This window comes from Cervus elaphus, chromosome 17 (assembly GCF_910594005.1).
Source record: "Cervus elaphus chromosome 17, mCerEla1.1, whole genome shotgun sequence".
Classification (NCBI taxonomy): Eukaryota; Metazoa; Chordata; class Mammalia; order Artiodactyla; family Cervidae; genus Cervus; species Cervus elaphus.
The window spans coordinates 64,390,339-64,413,390 of record NC_057831.1 but is presented as its reverse complement, the minus strand read 5'-3'; the positions used below and the strand labels follow the sequence as shown (position 1 = coordinate 64,413,390).

At 38.9% G+C, this 23,052-nt stretch overlaps 1 protein-coding gene across 1 annotated transcript; it reads left to right on the top strand.

Annotated features, from left to right (window-relative positions):
- Nucleotides 1–2,378: 2,378 nt before the first annotated feature.
- COMMD8 (COMM domain containing 8) lies at nt 2,379–16,686 on the top strand. Its single transcript, XM_043871273.1, has 5 exons — nt 2,379–2,531; nt 6,959–7,114; nt 11,742–11,894; nt 13,324–13,479; nt 14,508–16,686. Exons 1-5 carry the CDS (start codon nt 2,466–2,468, stop codon nt 14,526–14,528), a joined length of 552 nt encoding a protein of 183 aa, XP_043727208.1. The 5' UTR covers nt 2,379–2,465; the 3' UTR covers nt 14,529–16,686.
- Nucleotides 16,687–23,052: the final 6,366 nt, after the last annotated feature.

Genomic DNA, 23,052 nt, shown 5'->3' with positions numbered 1-23,052 from the left:
CTTTCCCAGTAGTGTAGAGCAAGCAAGTTTACCAAATATTTTTCTACATAATCACTTTTTGTGGATTTTTATGCTATATTATAAATTAATAAGCCAATAATTTATTACTATAGTAACTAACAGACCAATATCCTCAGCATGAAACATTTCTGTCTTATATTTCTAAAACTGGAATTCTTGGGTCCAAGAGTAGGTACATTTTGAAGGCTTTATATATGCAATCACAACCCTCCAAAAAAGTGTCACTATTGTATATTTTCAACAGCAATATGTGGGAATGCTGTTTCAAAGTTTCACTGATATTTTATATTTATAATTTTGCTTTTTATTCTTTGCCATTAGGATTATAACTCAAAAGTCATAGGACTTATCAGTCCATGGATGCAAAATAGGTCATGAGTACCACCTTTGTGACCTTGAACAGGGTTGACATTACATCACCAATCTTGGGTCCTCATTTCTAAAACTGGGAGAATATCTACAACACAAAGTTGTAGGGAAGATTAATAAGATGAAATATATAATTTTTTTGGCATACAGTAGATGCTTGATAAATATTTTTATTGTTACAACATATAAAATTTAGTCTTTTTTTTTTTAAGAAAACAGACCCTGCCCTCACGAGATTTACTAATTGACATATATGAGTCCGTTTTCCAGATTCTTTCTCACTTATTAACTATTACTTGGGGAGCACCTATACATAAAGACAAAGTGTGTTAAGATAAATTATGTTTTAGCTAGGACAATGAAGGTTATGTGTCCGACTCTTTGCGACCGCATGGACTGTAGCCTAACAGAATCCTCTGTCCATGGGATTTTCCAGGCAAGAATACTGGAGTGGGTTGCCATTTCCTTCTCCAGGGACACTAAGAACTAGGAAGTGGTAAATTTTGAAAGAGAAGACAGCCATGAAATTCAAGAGGTGGGCATAAAGTAGAGAAAGAGCCTTTGCGCTAGCCTTTGAAGGATGTCATTGAGCAGTTCTTTTTCTGTGTAAGCCACAGACGGAAATACTTCCCGGTGGTGCTTGAGCAGCTTGCTCCACTTTTGCTATTGTTTCTGTCTCTCATTTACTGTGATCCTGGAAACTTCCGGCTCGCAGAGGCTATCTTATTTATTACGGAATTCTCCAGCGTCTAAGTGAACTAAAAGCTATAATGAGTAATCACAGGCACTCTGGCTTTTAGGTTTAGTCCAACTTTGAGTCTGGCTCTAGAATGATTTCATTTACTTCAGGCTGAGCTCTTAGCTCGGGTTTTGGGGGGACTTTTAGGGTTGACATAAAATACAAGATGCCTGGTTAAATTTGAATTTCAGGTAAAGAATACTCTTTTTTGTTAATCAAATGCTACTGTATACTAATTTATGAATGCTTTGGAACTCTCTAAGTCATATGTGGATAACTTCATATTAATAAAAATATATATTTTATGTATACATGGAAAGATTGGAAATTTCCTTCAGTAATTTTATTCTTTATAAAACATATAAATAAATAAAACTTTTCAACTTCTAAAGGATTACCACGTTTAAGAAGAAGGTATATTGCTATCACCATTCTAGATTATGGGAATGCATCCCATTCTTTCATCTTCCAATCCTAGTGGCAAAGTGGGGACTGAACTGAAGTTGGATTGTGACATGACTGCCAGGGATAGACACATAAAGACATAAACAGACATTTCCAAACATGGAATGCGGGGCCGCCAGAAAACTGGCAGAGCGGAGTCCACTGAGTCTTGCACTCTGGCACATCTTTTCCCGACTACATTTGCCAAGGACCTGGCTGGGGATCCTCGGTCTCCACTTCAGCAGTTTGTTCTTCTGGACAAAGGCCTAAACCTGAGTTATCAAAATAGCGAATTGGAGGAAGTACTGGCAAAGACTTTAATCGGTTATCAAAAAAACCAAGATTTCGGCGACTCCTAAATCTGACAACCCTAGTAACTTCTCTGGTCCTGTTATTTGGAAATAAGGATGAAAACAGTAACTTCATAGGATAATCTATAAAGAACCTCGCGCATGGTAGGAGGCAAATCGACCTTCCAAATCAGGATACTTTCCAAATCAATTTGCCTTCCAAATCAGGAGGCTTAAAACTTACTCCAAACCTCCAGGACAATGGCCCCCGCGCACTCCAAATGTAGCTACCCTTATTTTGCGTTCTAAGTGTGCAGAGAAAGTTTAATACAACTTTGAATAAAGTTGCCAAATTGCTCTGAGAGATTTGCGAACGCACCTTCATTGTAATACCAGAAGGGTGTTTAACCAAAGTTGCCAACAGGCGGAAAAGCTTTTCCTTGATTACGGAGAAAGCGAAGCCTCCACCTCTGCGCACGCGCACAAGGGCTCGGCGTCTCCAAGCCCGCCCCGCCCGCGCGGCCCGCTGGTCACGTGGACGAGCCGAGGCCCTGAAGACGCCGGGACTGGTCATGTGACCCAGCCCCTAGCTTCCCGCAGGGATGGAGCCGGAAGAGGGGACGCCCTTGTGGCGGCTGCAGAAGCTTCCCGCAGAGCGGGGCTTGCAGGTGAGGAGGGCGCAGGGGCCGGCTGCGCGGGCCAGGCTCCTAGAAGGCCTGGCGTGAGGGGTAGGCCTCATCCCGCTGCCTTTGGGAGGCTGGCGCCGGCTGCCCGGGGAGGGGAAGAGGACCGGGGGTGATTTTGGGTGCTCCCTCGCCCCACCCCGTGTTCTCTGGAGAGTGGAGAAGTCCGAGGCTTGGGGCGCCTCCGCCGTGCTCCGGCTTCCAGTGGCCCCTCCAGGGGTTTTGCATGCAGACGCCCGCCCGGCCGCGCCCGCACCCTAGCTGGGACCACCTATCCGTTCCCGGGAGCGGCCGAGGCCGTGACCCTGGCCTGGGGAGTGCGCAGTCGTCAGCTTGAAAGCTGGAGGGGTTGGTTTACAACCTCTTGTACATGTTTCAGTTGTTCATTCACTGTTTCAGCAACGAAACCGCCACAGCATTCCCTATGCACAAGGAACAGTGGTGCTAGGTGATGGGAATACCTTGGTGACCTAGAGAGGCAGACCGTAATTCTTTGTGGGCGGCAGAAAAAAATGATAAGTGTTACCCAAAACTGGGAGGCTTGCAGGTAGGGTGGTCCAAGGTGGACCTTACTTCAAGACATGACATATCCACGTTGGCCACTCCAGCCTAAGAAGGAACCTAGTTTATGAGTATCTGGAAAAAAGCAGCCTTATTCACTTGTTCAGCCAACTCTTCACTGAACTATGTGCTTAATGCCCTATGGGATAAGGTAAAATGGTGAATGAGACAGCCCATACCCTGGTGGACCTTGTCAACTAATGAGGAAACCAAACTGAATAAATGGAAACTGGATGAATGAGTTATCCAGTGATCAGTTTGTAGGAGGGGTAGCAACTCTGGTTAGAACGGGCAAGGAAACGTTTTCCAGAGCATCTGCCTAGGTTTCTAGGTTGAGTTCCTGAAGGATGAGTAGGAACCAGATGGGCTGTTTCAGGCCAAGGGACAGCACTCATGAAGACTGGAAGGAAGGCAGCCCCGGGGAGCCTCAGGGCCTGCTGTAGTGTTAGAGGCCAGAGTTCAGAGTGAGAAGTGGAGCAGGGAGACTGTGGCTGAACAAGTGAGGAGCAGTCAGGAGCTTCTGTGTACTGTACTCCTGGGTTTAGCCTTAATACCAAAGGTGCTGGCCGTTTATAATTTTGTTTTTGACAGCATCACATTTTTAGTTTGAAGGGTGAGAGAAATGTGGAGACAGTAAATACATAAAACGAAATTTTGTCTGTGAACTGTGAAAGGAAGAACACCCAATGGTTACTGTAAGAGGGAAGTCTAACTGAGAAGTGTTTTTTCTCCCTGAACTTTCAAGTTAAAAAACCCTTGGCGCCCCAAGTATGAGACTCGAAAGAAATTTGCCAGCCCTATTAAAAAAAGGCAACCTTTTCAGCCGGAGCTCCAGGAGCTGTGGTCCTTTGCCCTCTGACTTCAGAGAACTGACTTTGTGTTATAGTTAATATGTTACTGTGCTTACTCCCATCTTTTTCTGTTCCCCAGCAGTTCCAGCCTAATCAAGTCTTCCTTGAACACAACTTCCTAATTGGTCCTCTTGCCAATAGTCTCTCTCATTCTGAACTCCTTCAGAGTAGATACTTTGTTCATATACCCGGTTCTTGAGAATTCTGTCTGGCCCCAGGTGGGTTCTTAAGCGGTGTTTACTAAAGGAAGGAATCGATTAATGTTTACTAAATTCAGCTTTATCATTGCGACCAAGATCTGGATCCCAGGTTCTGGTGGGCTGGCTTTTAGTTTCTATGATATGTAATTCTGAATAAATCCCAAATCTGTTTCATTTACAGTGGATGAAGGTTGGAGACGAGGGCTTAGCCTGCTAATGTGATAGAGGGCTATGTGGTAGGCAGCTTTTATAAGCCCCAAATCTCTGCCTTTCTTTTTTCGTTGTTCCATTTATAATGGGAATAGTGTGGAGGAGATAGTAATAAACTTACTTACCTTGCTAGGATTAAAAAAAAAAAGATCTTTTCTTTGACTTTACAAATGAGAAAACTGAAATGTCTGTAGAGGGTTTGGGTCACGTACCCAAAGTTGTCAAACTAGTAAGTGGCAAAGTGGAAACAGATGCTCAGATCTTTTGACTCTGAGTCTTGTATTAGCTTTCTGCTCCTGTCTTCATCCTACCTGCATACTACTTAGATAGGCCCATAACCTTCACTGCCAGGTATGTGGATGACTCCTGAATCTCTGGATCTAAAAATCTCTTCTGAGTATCAGGCTTCTGCTTAGATACACCCACAGGTACCTCAAATTCAGTGTATACTTGGCTTAGCTCCTTGTCCTTCTCCCTGACTTTCTCCTTCTGTGGCTGTAGCCTCAAATTTGGTTTGTGATACCACCACTTCCTGTCATTCAACCTGAGATTCTGAGTATCATCCTTTTCAGACCTCCTTTACCTCTCTGCTGTCTCCAGTTTGAGTGTCCCTAACAATTTATCATCTCCCTTTTAATCTCTTGCTGGTAAGTAAATGGAAGTGAGGGGGTCTTTGGACTCACCCTCTTGCCCGTTTCTTTCCTTACATCTCCTGACCTGCTGGCAGATTTATGGAACCATAATGCAGATGTGTGACTAGGTTGCTTACCTGTTGAACACAGATCACAGTCTGGGCTCTTCTGCATTGTGTACGAGGCCTGCTGTGGTTCGGTCTCTGCCAGCTCCCGGCTTTGTCTGCTGCCAGCTCCCAAATTGCGCCTGTGGTTTTCCACTTTCATCCTGTCAGTGCACGACTGTTGTGACTAGACATACCCTGCTCCTGTTGGGCCAACTATCCATTCTTTTAAGACATACTTTTCCCTTCTGTGCTCCTTTGTACCCTCTGTAAACTTTAATTGTAACTCCTATCATCCTAAATTGTATATACTTACTGATTATATTAGTTTCCTCTGATGGCCTGAGGCTCTGATATGACAGGACCTTGTCTTATTTATCCGCAGTTTCCTCGTTTGTAAAATGGGGATAATAGCAAGACTAACTTCACAGGGTGTAGTGAAGATCAGCACAGTGTTTGGTACATAATTAGGGCTTATAAATGCTAGCTGTTATAGTTATTTTTTCTTTGTATTTACATTAACCTGTTTAATAACTGGAATGAAGTGCTCATTACATATTTGTGAATTAATTTTAAAAGACTATATTCCAAAAACATAGTGCTCTTGGTTTTCAATTTGAGTTCTGGGTTTTACTTTAGCATTGGGGACAGTTTGGGATAAGGTGAAGTGTAGGTAGAGAATTTTGAATGATTACAAATTGAAAATGTTGTTGGTTAATTTATGGTAAATAAAAGTTCTGTTCACATAGTGCATTAGCCATCGTTTGGAATTAGGGTCACCAATTACTCATCTCTGTTCCAATATGTATGGTGTTACAGAGAAGTTTTTGCTTAAAATGCACTGGAACATGATCCAGGAGAAAAGAGTTGGAAGCCTTCTTGCTGTTTAAATCCATTTCCAAGTTGTTTGGATTCAGGTACTCTTCTTACGACACACAAATATCTCTTGAGAAAGAGAACTGTATTGATCACTTGCCTAGAGTAATGCTGATACAGTAGGTACTCAGTTATGTATGTTAGAGGCGTGGAACATAGTACCAGTAGTAACAGTGATGATGATACTTAGAACTAGTAACAAGAAGAAAGATAACAATGGGAAGCAATGTCTAATGTCAGGAGTGTGCCAAGTGATTTGCATGTAGCCTTCTTCAGTCCTTAAAACAACATTATGGGCATAGATGATATCCTCGTTTTACACATGAGGAAACCAGCGAAGAATCTTTAAGTAACTTGGCAAAACTAGTAAATCGTGGGAATAAGATTCAGACTAGCAAGTTTTGTTCCAAAAGTCATAGACTTAGTCACATGTTCAGTTATATATGTGTTAGGATTTCCATTGCTGGCATTAAGATAGGGTAGAGAGAAAGAAATGTAAAAAAGAGAAAGTAAGTCAGTGAGGGGTTTTTTGGAGTGGACCGGAAGAAGTAAGCATGGATGCTGTGGAAAATGGAGAGAAGGGGTTTGTAGATCTACAGGCGAAAGACTTTGGTCTAAGACTCCTACCTTGTGTTTTGGTTATTGGTGTAAATATGAAGTCTAAAGAATCCCAAGGAGAAACTGCTGCACTCACCATCTTCCTTTTAGGAACACTGGAGAAACAACAGCATATCTGCAAAATTATTTCAGTTTCTGAAGGTGGACAAAATTATAGAAAGTCTGTGTGTGTGTGTGTGTGTAGCTCTAACTTTTAGTTAATAAAATAATGTTAAAGATAGTTGCTTTTCAGCCTCAGCTGCTTCTGCAGATAGCATGAACTTCTGCCAATAACATTTATTTGCTACAAAAAAGGTAAATCTGTTTTATAATTTTACTTATAATTGCATTTATTACTCTCTCTTTTTTCTCTCTCTCTAGCTTCTTCACAAAGTAATTGATGGCATTTGTGGCCGGACTTATCCTCTCTACCAGGATTATCACAGTGTTTGGGATTCAACAGAATGGATGCATGTTCTAGAAGACATTACCACCTTTTTCAAAGCTGTAGTTGGTAAAAATTTATCTGATGAAGAGGTAACTTTGCTCCAGATTTCGATACCTTGATAATTCATGTTCAGATTTGTTTTTATTATTTTGCTGTTTAGGGTACCATGTAATACATCCTCAGTAAGTGTATAATGAAAAGTGAAAGTGTTAGTCACTCAGTCCTATCTGACTCTTTGTGTCCCCATGGACTGTAATTTGCCAGGCTTCTCTGTCGGTGGACTTCTCCAGGCAAGAATGCTGGAGTAGGTGGCCATTCCCTTCTCCCGGGGATCTCCCCGATTGCAGGCAGATTCTTCACCATCTGAGCCCCCTAGGAGGCCCAAGTGTATAAACTCAGTTCAGTTCAGTCGCTCAGTCGTGTCCGACTCTCTGCGATAGCAATAAAAATCTAGTAATTGTGAGTAAGTGGAAAAATCTGTGGAGGTTTGGGTTTTTGTACTCTTGTTTCTGATTGGTTGTCTTATTTTAAATTGTGAAACATTTAAATCATGTGGAAGAAAATTAAAAGGTATGCAGCTGAAACTCCAATACTTTGGCCACCTGATGAGAAGAGCTGACTCATTTGAAAAGACCCTGATGCTGGGAAAGATTGAGGGCCGGAGGAGAAGGGGACGACAGAGGATTAGATGGTTGGATGGCATCACCGACTTGATGGACTTGGATTTGGGTGAACTCTGGGAGTTGGTGATGGACAGGGAGGCCTGGCGTGCTGCCGTTCATGGGGTGGCAAAGAGTCGGACGCGACTGAGCGACTGAACTGAACTGATCTGATACCTATATTCCCATTACCACAATTAAACAATTGCTAATGTTTTACTTTATGTATTTCAGGTTTGTGTGTGTGTTTTAGAAACAAGGAATTATAGATGCAAGTAAATATCCCCCTCCCAATAGAAAAAAACCACTAGTGAATTTGTATGCATGTTTTATATTCTCTAATGTATGAATGTTTGCATCTTTAAGCAATATACACAATTATTTGAGCAATATATACAATTATTTGTTTAAATGTGTAACTTGTTAATGTATGTATCCATTTATAATTTTTTCAGCAATACTGTGTTTTAGATTTATCAATGTTGAAAAGTATTGATCTTGTTTATGTGTTTCACCTCCTTGTAGTGTTTGATGATAGGCATTAGTAAGACTTATTTTTCTGTCTCCCTGCTGATGACCAATTGGATCATTGCCTCTTTCATTATTATGAATAGTGTTGCTGCAAACATTTTGTATGTGTCTTGTTACACACAAATTGGTCAGCTTTTCTAGAATAGACATCTTAAAGTAAAACTGCAGGGTCATGGGGTATCTTTCTATTAAACTGCTTTTGTACCTTTGTGAAAAGTAATTTGGGCATGGTTGTGTAGGTTGCCCACTTGGGGAAAAATGAAGTTCTATATATTTATCATTTTGATTTGGATGATATTCTGAAAAGACCCTGATGCTGGGAAAGATTGAGGGCAGGAGGAGAAGGGGATGACAGAGGATGAGATGGTTGGATGGCATCACCAACTCAGTGGACATGAGTTTGGGTGAACTCCGGGAGTTGGTGATGGACAGGGAGGCCTGGCGTGCTGCGGTTCATGGGATCACAAAGAGTCGGACACGACTGAGCGACTGAACTGAACTGTGTAGGTTGCCCACTTGGGGAAAAATGAAGTTATATATATTTATCATTTTGATTTGGATGGTATTCTGAATATGAGTTCTTGGATATATATTTTTAAAATATCTTCTATTATGTTTCTTGTCTTTTTAGTCTCTTAATAGTGTCTTTTGGTGAATAGAAGTTCTGAATTTTAATCAAGTCCAATTTGTTAATATTTTCTTCTGATGGTTAGTGATGTTAATACTGTGTTTAAGGAATGTTTGTGCCAAAATCATGAAAACATATATACTTTTCGTAGCAGTTTGATTGTTTTAGCTTTTATTTATGTCTGTGATATATTTGAATTACTATTTGTATATGGAGTAAGGATCAAGTTGAGATTTTTCCATATGACATTCACTTGTTGAAATGACCACCCTTACCCCATAGAATCGCTGCGCAGCCTTTCTTGGAAATGCAGGTGACCATACATGTTTGGGCCTGTATCTGGACTCTGTTTTATTCTGTTAGTCTGTTTGCCTGTATTTACCCATATCACAGTGGCTTAATTTACAGTAGAATTAGAGCTGCATTACATTAAATTTTGATATCTGATAGTAGAAGACCTTCAACCTTGTATTTCCTCAAGATAGCTTTGATTTTTCTATATCCTCCATAATTTCAGGTACATTTTAAAATCAGTCAATTTTAACCAAAACACTTGCTGGAATTTTGATGGAGAGTATTAGCTTGGGCTGCCACAACAAAATACCTTGAAATGGGTAGCTTAAATAACAGGAATTGATTTCTCGCAGTGCTAGCGTTCAGGGCGTACAGAATTAAGGCACTGGCTGATTCTGGTTCCTGATGAGGGCTTTTTCCTTGCCGAAGACTTGCCTCTCGCTGTGTCCTCTGATGGCTGAGGGGGCAGGGGGGCAGGTGCAGAGAGAGAGGGAGCAGACTTTCTGATGTTTCTTACAAGGGCACTGATCCCATCATGAGGGTCTTACCTTCATCACCTCACCTAAGCCTGATTTTGTGTCAAAGGCCCCATTTCTCAGCATCATCTTGAGGGTCAGAGTTTTAATATGAGTTTTGAGGGGACATTAAGTCCATAGTGTGGGTTGCACTGAGTCTCTAGACTATTTTGGAGAGAATGGACAACAGTATTGAGCCTTCTGATCTATGAACTTGGTATTACCTTCCGTTTATTTAGATTAGCTTCAGTTTCTCTCTCATATATTGTAGTTCTCAGTGTAGAGGTCTCACAAATGTTTTGTTGTATTTATTTCTAAGTAACTGATGTTTCAGATGTTCTTAAATTTTGTTCTCCAATTGCATATTGCTGGTATGTGGAAGCCCATTGGTGTTTGTATACTTACAAGATTGTGTCTCCAACAATCTTTCTAAATTTATTTACTGTGTAGAAGTGTAAGTTGCTCAGTCTTGTCCACCTCTGTGCGACACCATGGACTGTAGCCCTCCAGGCTTTTCTGTCCATGGAATTCTCTAGGCAAGAGATACTGGAGTGGATAACCATTCCCTTCTCTAGAGGATCTTCCTGACCCAGGGATCGAACCTGAGTCTCCTGTATTTCAGACAGATTCTTTACCACATGAGCCAACATGGAAGCCCATATCTACTATATATAATGGTTTATAAGTTTGGGGGGGAATTTTTTTGGTATGCAGTCATTTTCTTTTTCAATTTTAATACCTTTTATTTCTTTTTCCCTCTTATTGCACTGCCTAATGTCTTCAGGACAGTTTTATAAAAGAAAAGAAAGAAAAAAAGCAGTGCCTTGTCTGACTTTAGGGAGAATGTATGTGTTCATTATTTCACAGTTTAATATGTTAGCTGTATGATTTTATAGGTATCAATGATGAGATTAAAGAAGCTTCCTCTGAGTCTTAACTTTGCTGAGAATTAATAGGTATTGAATTTTATAAAATTCTTTTTTCCTGAATTTATATCTTCACCTTTATTTTGTTAATGTGATGCCTTACATTGATTTTTGAATGTTAAACTAACCTTACCAAAATAAATCCAACTTGGTCATGATGTGTTATTCTTTTTTAATTTGTTTTGATTTGCCAATACTTCATTAGGATTTTTTTCATCTATGTTTGAGTAATCTTGGCCCATAATTTTTTGCCTATAATGTTTTTGTCAAAATATCAAGTTTTATTCCCATCTTGTGGAATGAATTAGGAAGTTGTTTTTGTTGTTTGTTTTCTTTTCTTTTCCTTTTTCTATGAAAAAGTTTATACAAGATTTACTTCTTTTGTCACCCAGTACTGTGTTATCATGCTGCTTAATTTTCAAATATTTGTAAAAGTTTTGTTCAGTTCTGATTTAATCACACAATGACCAAAAATATAATTAATATGATTCCGATTCTTTGAAATCTGTTGTGATTTGTGACATGGCTCAGCATATGGTTCATTTTTGGGTAATGGTCCATATATATTTGAAGATAATGTGTATTTTTCAGTTGTAGGGTATAGTGTTCTATGTGTAGGTAGATTAATAGAAATTCTCAGTGCTGTATCTTTACAGTGCTTTCTTTTTCCGTCCATTACTGAGAGGTGTGTTAGCATCTCTATGAAAGTTGATTTACCCATTTTGCTTTTTCTGCCAAGTTTTGCTGCTTTATATATTTTGAAGACGTGTTATTAGGTGCACACAAATTTATGATTGTTGTGTATTTCTGTTGAACAACCCCTTTACTATCTTGTTCTATTTCTTGTAAGTCTTCTCGCCTTAAAGTCTGTTTTGTCTAATATATTAATATAGGTAAATCAGCTTTAGTGGTTTCCAATGTATTCAATCCTATGTTGGTTCATCAGCCAGCCTTTTTCCTTTCTGTTTTGCAAAACCGTGTTAAAACTTCTTGTTTATTGATTATGCATCCTTGTCTTATTCTTTTTATAGTTCTAGTACTATTTTTTTGCCGATTTACTACCATTTTAAAGGTTATATGAAAGGAGAATGTAACTGTTGTTTACATTTTAAACAGAAAGGCCTTTTAACTTATTTTCTAACCGTTTATTTTTATTTTCATAGATAGCTCAACAGTTGAATCAGTTGAATTCATCTCATCAAGAAGCTATCATGAAATGCTTAAAAAGCAGGAAAGATGAAATCAAGCAGATTCTGTTGGAAGAAATAGTTGATATTTCCTCTGCACAACTACAGGATTTTGATTGGCAGTTAAAGGTGAGAATATATTTATTTATGAGTATTTATATTTGTTATCTGGAGAAGGAAATGGCAACCCAGTCTAGTATTCTTGCTGGAGAACCCCATGAACAGAGGAGCCTGGTGGGCTACAGACTCTGGGGTCACAAAGAGTCGGACAGGAGTGTTTTCAGGAGAATACTTTGTGTTTCACTTTTTGAATACATTATTTTTTGGTAATATTATGTATCTAAAATGTGTTCTTGAGATACATTTTCATAAAAATATCAAAGATAATTAAAATTACATCTTTTGTGTTAACTTACACTGCAGACATCTAAACCACATATAATAACATTACAATTATAATGAATTTAATTAACTGAAGTTTTAAGACATGTGGATGAAGGAATAGATACGTGCTTTGTGGCTTTGGGGGATAGGACAAGGATAAAGTATATGATTTGCAATGAAATAGGTTTAATTTCAACCTAAGAAGTAATAATCTAACCCCTATGAGAGTCCGAAAATTATTCTAACCTCTTTTTGACTTAACACACTCCTCCTCATTACTGGTACTCAAGCATAGGCTCAGAAACCACTTACTGGAAATGCTGGAGAGAGTTAACAGTGAGGTGGGCACCCTGAATGTGCTACTTCCAAGTCTCAGATACGGTGAGCCCTGCGTTTTGGAGAGCAGATGGAGGAGACGGGTGGAGGTTTGTGCGGTCCTGTAGTGTGTGTGCCACGGAGAAGGAGTCCTTTGCCATTGCCCCATCCGTTTTTACAAGTGGTTGTGCTCCAAAATTCAGTAGTTACGGGGTTCCTGGCTCAAATTCCAGGAGAACTGAGTTTCTCTTTGCCATCTGCCAGTGAAGCTATGATGCTTGTTTCAAAAAGCTTTAGTATCATAAACATTGGGTTCTTCCATTTCCTCTCAGCTGCTGATTTTAGACAGAGAGTGTCAGAGGGAAAAGTGTCCTGTGTTTGTTGACTAACTCTGATTGAAGGTGGTATCTTGATAACATTTGTCAGTAGTTTAATGGAGAGTTAACTGCTTGTTATTTAGGCATCTTAATTTCTGAGCTGCACGTGTTTTTCGTTTTATCTTTGTACGTGGACTTTTGTCCGCTTGGTGTCATTACACTTCTTTAAGAATTCTGTTTCTTGGACCCATTTGGTTCTTCTGAGCCATAGCACTGCTCTGGCTGTCTACTCCTACTGCAGAATCCCAACTAGTCCCTAAACTACGTTCTTGCTTTCATTCACTCTCCTTTCTTTTTCTGTTCAGATATATGCTGGTTTGGCATGAGTTTAATTTCTTTTATTCCTTTCACATTTCCCTGTACTTCATAGCAAACAAGAGTACTCTTTTTTCTTTAATGTGTTGTTCGTAAGCTCTGATGCATATTTAGTATATTCCTTTTTAAAACTACTTATTAATTACTATTTTTCTCATTTTAAACAGCTTGCACTTTCTAGTGACAAGATTGCTTCGTTACAAATGCCACTTTTAAGCCTTCATCTAGATGTAAAAGAAAATGGTGAAGTCAAGCCATATTCTGTTGAAATGAGTAAAGAAGAGCTGCAGAATCTAATAAATTCCTTGGAAGCAGCTAATAAGGTATGTGTTTTAATTTTGTTGTGTGCTTCAAAGTGTTTAAGTTTTGATTGATTCTACTGGAGCAATATAAGGAAAGCTAATCATTTACATTTAAAGTTGGTTTTGTTCCTGATGTTTTATGTCAAGCACAGAAGATGCTTTGTTGATATGTTCTGTATCTCTCATTTTAGATACTACATTTCTTACTGATTTGCATTAATAGAACATAATTTGTCAAGTAGTTATATTTTAAGGAATAACAGCTAAATTTGTTTCGCTCGAGTCCCCATTAATGATAAAATTTTCTTTTTATCTTGGGGCTGTGAAATTAGCTAATTCTGAAGAGATTTAATGACTAAAAATAGTTATGATTCTGAAGAAAAGATTATTTAACTGGACAAATGGTAGAAAGTTTCTTTAAGTTCAGAAGACAAAATATCATTTATAGTTATGAAAATATCAGTTTGAGACAAACTAATGAAGGACCAAAAGCCTTGCATTTACAAAGGAATGGCTAAATAACAGTAATAATTCTGAGTGTTTAACTAATGAGAAAAATGATATTTAAACAGTAGAAAACACTGTGTGAAGAAGACGTAAAAAATAATTATCTGCATTGTGCATGTTCCCTCCCCTGTTGCTGAGCATCATCTCTAGTGATTGTGTCTCAAGGATTAAAGTCAGTTATTCCTAGCCCCTCTCTTGACACTAACCCATCTTGTCTCCATCTCTTTGAAACCCCTGTACCCTTCATCTTCTGCAGTCGCTCGGGCACCCCAGTGCCTTGATGACTCGTCCACGTGCTCAGTAATAAACCGGTAGCCTGGCTTGCCTTTTGATGGGGCTGCATGTCTGAAGGGGTATGTGGCAGGTTCTGGTGTAAATGTTGAATGAGTCTGAACCGTGGATCCTTGCAGGCCTGTGTTTTTTGTGTTATTCTTGTCAGTTCTCCAGGCCCTTCTTCAGAGATTTCAAAGCATCTCATTCAGCATGTACTGGCATCTTTGGTATAATCTGATTGCTGCCCTTCCTCCATTTTGTGTTTGAAGGTGGTCCTGCAGTTGAAATAGCTGGAAATGATGACTGCCAACATTATCAGATTCCCCTGGTACAACTGATGCACAGAGAGAATGCCACGTGTTCACAGAAGCTGAATGGCCAGCTGAGAAAGCGGCAGTGTTGAGATTTCAAAGACAACAATTTATCAGCATCCCTAAAGAAAAGGAGATTTTATGGTTGACAGGAAATGCATGAAAACATGAAAGATGAAAAGGCTGTAAACACAGTTTATATTTTCATAATGACTTTGCTTCATTTATTAAATATTTGAAAAGGCTTTATAGATACAGTTTTATGGTAAGCTAAAAATAGACTCTAAAGTAATGTAAACATACAAGCACAAATATACTTGACTATTGCTTAAAGAGCTATGTGAATAGCAAGGATGTTTATTATGGATATATGTGGTGGTTCACTTGTGATATTTTTTAAAAATAATTTTTAAAGGATGTATAAGCTGCATTTAACTCAGGAGATCCCATGCTTTTCTCATATTTCAAAGGAAAAGTTATAAAGTGTAAAATTTTATAGAGAAGCTCTCCAGACTTTAACTAGAAGGAAAAAAAAACTAAATCTGAGTGAACAATTTTGAATTTTGAATTCTAGGAACTAAAATATTATATTTGAGCATAGATAAAAGTGAAAACAACACTGTTACTTCTGCATTTCTGTGTCTATTCAGGAGACTATGCTCTGATAAAAAATATGTGTCACTGTATAGTGTGTACCTTATTACTCCAATATCTGCTGAGACTATATAGGTCCCTATTTATTGTAAATTCTTAATTTGTTGTCCACTTAATGGAGTTCTGGATGGTAACAACTTCGTTGGAAAGCAAACCATTTTTAATTTCAGTGACCTTTAGAAACAGGCATTCTGAGCAAATAAAAATATGTTTTGCTGTATTTTCAAATTAATTCCTACATAATGCAGTATGATGCATCATTGGTACCTGCTGTTTTGCAAGCTTTATATCTCCTTAGAGCATCAGACTGTTACTTGAGGTGTCCAGAGCAATCCCTGTTATTCTTATACAGATGAGTATATAGGTTTAGGGAGATTGATAAATGTGACTGTGGTCTAGATAATGCCACTCTGTGAACTGTTTGTTACAGCTTGGTGATTAGATGTGGAGTTTGTGCTAGAATGTTCTTCAATATACTGCTTTTTTCACTGAGAAATTTTGGCCATAAAAAAAAAAAAAAATCAGCTGAACTAACCAGTGTGCTTAGGGAAGTGTAGTAGTTGATTTACCTTCTTGTGCAAATTCCTTATGTTGTTGTGTACCAGTAACAGTGGAGAAGGGACAGGCAATCCACTCCAGTGTTCTTGCCTGGAGAATCCCATGGACAGAGGAGCCTGGTGGGCCTCAGTCCACGGGGTCACAAAAGCCGGACACGACTTAGGGACTGAAGCACCACCACCACCAGTAACAGCTTGCAGACAGGCACTTCCAATAATACTGGCTGATCTGGGGTCCTTCTGAATTTCAGAGCTCCACACAGTCCTTCCTTTGAGAAGAAAAAAACCTTACTCTTCTTAGTCTTTCTCTCACTACATTATCACTAGATTAGCAGACTTAAATACTTCATTGAAATATGACTGAAATAAACTACACATGTTTAAAGTGGACAGTCTGAGCAGTTTTCACATGTACATACCCAGGAAAGCTTCTGGAGTAGGAAATGGCAGCCCACTCCAGTATTCTTGCCTGGGAAATATGACGGGCAGAGGAAGCTGGTGGGCTACAGTCCACAGGGCTGCAAAGAGTTGGAGATGACAGAGCACCCGAGCACGGGAAAGCATCGCGTCAATCGGAATGGTGAGCAGGGAGTCACTCCTGAGTGTCCTGGTTCACTGTGATCCTTGCTTCTTGCCTGCTTTGCTCCCAGACAGCCACTGATCTGCCTCCTGCCACTGTAGATTAGTTCACATTTTCCCAGAGTTTAAGTGGAATCCTACAGCATGTTCTTTTTGTGTGTAATCTGGCTTCTTTCATTATTGAGTTCATCCATATTACAACATTTATCAGTAGTTGGTTTCCACTTTATTGTTGAGAACTATTCTGTTGTAGAATTCCACCATCATTTGTTTTATCTCTTCACCTGTTAATGGATATTTTGGTTGTTTACAATTTTTGGCTGTTAAAATACACGGAATGCTGTGAACATTCTTGCATGTGTCTTTGTATGGACATATACTTTCTTTTGGAAGCAAATACTTAGGCATGAAATACCTGGATCATGTGGTAGGTGTATGTTTATTTTTCAAGAAACTTGCGAACTATGCCGAACTAATTTTTACCATTTTACGTTCCACGCCACCGTCTGTGAGAATTCCACCTCCACCTCCTTGCTAACACGTGGTGTGGTCAGTCTTTTTAATTCCAACTATTCTGATAGGTGTGTTGCGGTATCTCATTGTGGTTTTAATAATACTCTTCTCCGTAATGACTGATGATGTTGAATGTCTTTTCATGTGCTTTTTTGTCATCTGTACATCTTTGGTGAAGTCTCTGTTCAGATCTGTTGCCATTTTAAAATTTGATTGTTTTCTTATTTTTGAATTTGGGGAATTTTTTTATATAGCCTGAATATAAATTTTATCACATATATGCCTTGAAAATATTTAAGTATTCTCTTCTAATCTGTGGCTTATCTTTTTTTGTTGTTTTTAATAGCTTATTTATTTTTTAACCAAAGGATAATTGCTCTACAGAGTTTTGTTATTTTCTGTCAAACCTCAACATGAATCAGCCTTAGGTGTGCATATGTCCCTTCCCTCTTAAACCTCCCTCCCATCTCCCTCCCCATCCTGCCCCCCTACGGTGAGTTTCCTGAGCCATACAGCAATTCCCATTGGCTGTCTATTTTACATACAGTGATGTAAGTTTCCACATTACTCTCTCCACACATCTCACCCTCTCCTCCCCTCTTCCAGTGTCCATAAGTTTATTCTCTATGTCTGTTTCTCCATTGCTGCCCTGCAAGTAAAGTCTTTAGTACCATCTTTCTAGATTCTGTATATATGCATTAATGTACAATATTTATCCTTCCCTTTCTGATCAACTTCACTCTGTATAATAAGTTCTAGGTTCATCCAGCTCATTAGAACTGACTCAAATGCGTACCTTTTTATGGCTGAGTTATATTCCATTGTGTATACGTACCACAACTTTATCCATTCATCTGTCGATGGACATCTAGGATGCTTCCATGTTCTAGCTTTTGTAAATAGTGCTGCAGTGAACAATGGGATACATGTGTCTCTTACAATTTTGGTTTCCTCAGGGTATATGCCTGGGAGTGGGATTGCTGGGTCATATGGTGGTTTTATTCCTAGTTTTTTAAGGAATCTCCATACCATCTTTCATAGTGGCTGTATCAATTTACATTCTCACCAACAGTGCAAGAACATTTCCTTTTCTCCACACGCTCTCCAGCATTTATTGTTTGTAGACTTTTTGATGATGGCCATTCTGACTGGTGTGAGATGATATCTCATTGTAGTTTTGATTTGCTTTTCTCTTAATAATAGGCGATGTTGAGCATATTTTCATGTGTTTATTAGCCATCTCTATGACTTCTTTGGAGAAATGCCTGTTTAGGCCTTTTCCCACTTTTTGATTGGGTTGTTTGTTTTTCTGGTAATGAGTTTTATGAGCTGTTTGTATATTTTGGAAATTAATCCTTTGTCAGTTGTTTCATTGCTTTATTTTCTCCCATTCCAAGGGTTGTCTTTTCACCTTGCTTATAGTTTCCTTTGCTGTGCAAAAGCTTTTAAGTTTAATCAGGTTCCACTTGTTTACTTTTGTTTTATTTTATTTTACTTTTTAGTTCTACCACTTTATTGCTACCAACGCATTTCCCTCCACCCTCGTGCACACATGCTCAGTCATGTAATCCCATGGACTGCAGCCCGCCAGACTCCTCTGTCCATGGACTTTTCCAGGCAAGAATACTGGAGTGGGTTGCCATTTCCTTCTCCATTACTTTTGTTTTTATTTGCATTACTCTAGGAGGCGGGTCATACAGGATCTTGCTTTGATTTATGTCTTCGAGTGTTCTGCCTGTGTTTTTCTCTAAGAGTTTTATAGTTTCTGGTCTTACATTTAGGTCTTTAATCCATTTTGAGTTGATCTTTGTGTGTGGTGTTAGAAGGTGTTCTAATTTCATTGTTTTACATGTAGCTGTCCAGTTTTCCCAAAAGGCTATCTTTTCGCCGTTGTATATTCTTGCCTGTTTTGTCAAAAATAAGGTACTCACAAGTGCATGGGTTTATTTCTGGGCTTTCTACCTTGTTCCATTTGTCTATATTTCTGATTTTGTGCCAGTACCGTACTGTCTTGATGACTCTGGCTTTGTAGTATAATCTGAACTCAGGATGGTTGATTCCTCCAGCTTCATTCTTCTTTCTCAAAACTGCTTTGGCTCTTTGGGGTCTTTTGTGTTTCCATATGAATTGTGAAATTTTTTTGTTCTAGTTCTGTGAAAAATGCCATTGGTAATTTGGTAGAGATCACATTGATTGAATCTATAGATTGCATTTGGTAGTGTAGCTATTTTCACAATATTGATTCTTTGTACCAAGGAACATGGAATATCTCTCCATGTGTTTAAGTCATCTTTGATTTCTTTCATTAGTGTCTTATAATTTTCTGTGTACAGTTCTTTTGTCTCCTTAGATAAGTTTATTCCTAGATATTTAATTCTTTTTTTGCAATGGTGAATGGGATTGATTCCTTAATTTCTCTTTCTGATTTTTCATTGTTAGTATATAGAAATGCAAGTGATTTCTGTGTATTGATTTTGTATCCTGAAACTTTGCTGAATTCACTGATTAGCTCTAGTAATTTTCTGATACTATCTTTAGGGTTTTCTATGTACAGTATCATGTCATCTTCAGACAGAGCTTTAATTCTTCTTTTCCCATCTGAATTCCCTTTGTTTACTTTTCTTCTCTGATTGCTGTCACTAGGACTTCCAGAACTATGTTGAATAATAAATAATAGTGATGAAAGTGGACTCCCTTGTCTGGTTCCTGATCTTAGGGGAATGCTTTCAGTGTTTCACCACTGAGAATAATGTTTGCTGCAGGCTTATTGTGTATGACTTTTACTATGTTGAGGTAGGTTCCTTCTGTGCCCATTTTTTGAAGAGTTTTAATCATAAATGGGTGCTGAATTTTGTCAAAGGCTTTTTCTGCATCTATTGAGATAATCATATGGTTTTTATCTTTCAATTTGTTAATATGGTGTATCACATTGATTGATTTATGTATATGAAAGAATCCTTGCATCCCTGGAATAAACCCAACTTGATCATGGTGTTGGAGATTTTTGATGTGTTGGTGAATTCTGTTTGCTAAAATTTTGTTGAGGACTTTTGCATCTATGTTCATCAGTAATACTGGCCTGTAGTTTTCTTTTTCTGTGTTGTCTTTGGCTGGTTTTGGTATCAGAGTGATGGTGGCCTCATAGAATGAGTTTGGAAGTGTTCCTTCCTCTGCAATTTTTTGAAAGAGTTTTAGGATAGGTATTAGCTCTTCTGTAAATGTTTGATAGAATTCTCCTGTGAAGCCATCTGGTCCTGGGCTTTTGTTGTTTGGGAGATTTTTGATCCCAGCTTAAATTTCAGTGCTTGTAATTGGGTTGTTTATAATTTCTGTTTCTTCCTGGTCCATCAGTTTTAAATGAGGTCCTTGCCGGGTACAGTAATCTTGGTTGTAGCTTTTTCCCTTTCAGTACTTTAAATATATCCTGCCATTCCCTTCTGGCCTGCAGAATTTCTGCGGAAAGATCAGCTGTTAAGCATATAGGGTTTCCCTTCTATGCTACTTGTTGGTTCTCCCTTGCTGCTTTTAATATTCTTTCTTTGTGTTTAGTCTTTGTTAGTTTGATTACTATGTGTCTTGGCATGTTTCTCCTTGGGTTTATCGTGTCTAGGACTATTTGTGCCTCTTGGACCTGATTGACTATTTCCTTTTCCACGTTGGGGAAATTTTCAACTATAATCTCTTAAAAAATTTTCTCATACCCTTTCTTTTTCTCTTCTTCTTCTGTGACCCCTGTAGTTCAAATGTTGATGCGTTTGATATTGTCCCAGAGGTTTCTGAGGCTACCCTCAGTTCTTTTCATTCTTTTTACTTTATTTTGCTGTTCGGAAATTATTTCCACCAGTTTATCTTCCAGCTCAACTGATTTGTTCCACTGCTTCAGATAGTCTGCTCTTGATTGCTTCTAGAGTGTTTTTAGTTTCAATAATTGCGTTGTGAGTCTCTGTATGTTTATTCCTCAGTCCTTCTAGGTCTTTGTTAATTGATTCTTGTGTCTTCTCCATTCTGTTTTCAGGGTTATGGTCATCTTCACCCTCATTATTCTGATCCTTTCTCAGGGAGTTTGCCGCTTCCTCTTCATTTACTTGGGCTTCCGTGTTTCTAGCTTGTTCCTTCATTTGTGCAGTATTTCCCTGACTTTTCTATTTATATATATATATATATATATATATATATATATATATTTAAACTTACTGTGTTTGAGGTCTCCTTTTACCAGGCTTCAGGGTTGAATTCTTTCTTACTTTTGTTTTCTGCCCTCCTAAGGTTGGTGCCTAGACCATTCAGGTATGACCTAAATCAAATCCCTTGTGATTATACAGTGGGAGTGAGAAGTAGATTTAAGGGACTAGATCTGATAGAGTGCCTGATGAACTATGGATGGAGGTTCGTGACATTGTACAGGAGACAGGGATCAAGACTGTCCAAAGAAAAAGAAAAGGAAAAAAGCAAAACAGCTGTCTGAGGAGACCTTACAAATAGCTGTGAAAAGCAAAGGACAAAAGGAAAGATATACCCATTTGAATGCAGAGTTCCAAAGAATAGCAAGGAGAGATAAGAAAGATATCCTCAATGATAAGTGCAAAGAAATAGAGGAAAACAATAGAATGGGAAAGATTAGAGATCTCTTCAAGAAAATTAGAGATACCAAGGGAACATTTCATGCAAAGATAGGCTCAGTAAAGGACAGAAATCGTATGGACCTAACAGAAGCAGAAGATATTAAGAAGAGGTGGCAAGAATACACAGAAGAACTGTACAAAAAAGATCTTCATGACCCAGATAATCACAATGGTGTGATCACTCACCTAGAGCCAGACATCCTGGAATGTGAAGTCTAGTGGGCCTTAGGAATCATCACTATGAACAAAACTAGTGCAGGTGATGGAATTCCAGTTAATCTATTTCGAGTCCTGAAAGATGATGCTGTGAAAGTGCTGTGCTCAATATGCCAGAAAATTTGGAAAACTCAGCAGTGGCCACAGGACTGGAAAAGGTCAGTTTTCATTCTCTTCCCAGAGAAAGGCAATGCTAAAGAATGATCAGACTATAGCACAATTGTGTTCCATTTCATGTGCCAACAAAGTAATTCTCAAAATTCTCCAAGCCAGGCTTCAGCAATACGTGAACTGTGAACTTCAGATGTTCAAGCTGGTTTTAGAAAAAGCAAGAGGAGCCAGAGATCAAATTGCCAACATCCATTGGATCATCGAAAAAGCAAGAGAGTTCCAGAAAAACATCTATTTCTACTTTATTGACTATGTCAAAGCCTTTGTGTGGATCACAATAAACTGTGGAAAATTCTGGAAGAGATGGGCATAGCAGACCACCTGACCTGCCCCTGAGAAACCTGTATGCAGGTCAAGAAGCAACAGTTAGAACTGGACATGGAACAACAGACTGGTTCCAAATAAGGAATAGAGTACATCAAGGCTGTATATTGTCACCCTGCTTATTTAACTTATATGCAGAGCACATCATGAGAAACACTGGGCTGGAAGAAGCACAAGCTGGAATCAAGATTGCTGGGAGAAACATCAGTAACATCAGATATGCAGATGACACCACCCTTATGGCAGAAAGTGCAAAAGACCTAAAGAGCCTCTTGATGAAAGTGAAAGAGGAGAGTGAAAAAGTTGGCTTAAAGCTCAACATTCAGAAAACTAAGATCATGGCATTTGGACCCATCACTTCATGGCAAATAGATGGGGAAACAGTGGAAACAGTGTCAGACTTTATTTGGGGGGGGCTCCAAAATCACTGCAGATGGTGACAGCAGACATGAAATTAAAAGACGCTTACTCCTTGGAAGGAAAGTTACGACCAACCTAGACAACATATTAAAAAGCAGAGACATTACTATGTCAACAAAGGTCCATCTAGTCAAGGCTATGTTTTCCCCAGGGGTCACATATGGATGTGAGAGTTGGACTATTTAGAAAGCTGAGCACTGAAGATGCTTTTGAACTGTGGTGTTGGAGAAGACTCTTGAGAGTCCCTTGGACTGCAAGGAGATCCAACCAGTCCATCCTAAAGGAGATCAGTCTTGGGTGTTCATTGGAAGGACTGATGCTGAAGCTGAAACTCCAGTACTTTGACCACCTCATGCTAAGAGCTGACTCATTTGAAAAGACCCTGATGCTGGGAAAGATTGAGGGCAGGAGGAGAAGGGGCCAACAGAGGATGAGATGGTTGGATGG

Bases quoted from the DNA above. Each gene is read 5' to 3' on its own strand.
- COMMD8 (XM_043871273.1), top strand. From the start codon at position 2,466: ATGGAGCCGGAAGAGGGGACGCCCTTGTGGCGGCTGCAGAAGCTTCCC. The intron at 2,532-6,958 runs GTGAGGAGGGCG...CTCTCTCTCTAG, and splicing joins CCGCAGAGCGGGGCTTGCAG to CTTCTTCACAAAGTAATTGA. The intron at 7,115-11,741 runs GTAACTTTGCTC...TTATTTTCATAG, and splicing joins AAAATTTATCTGATGAAGAG to ATAGCTCAACAGTTGAATCA.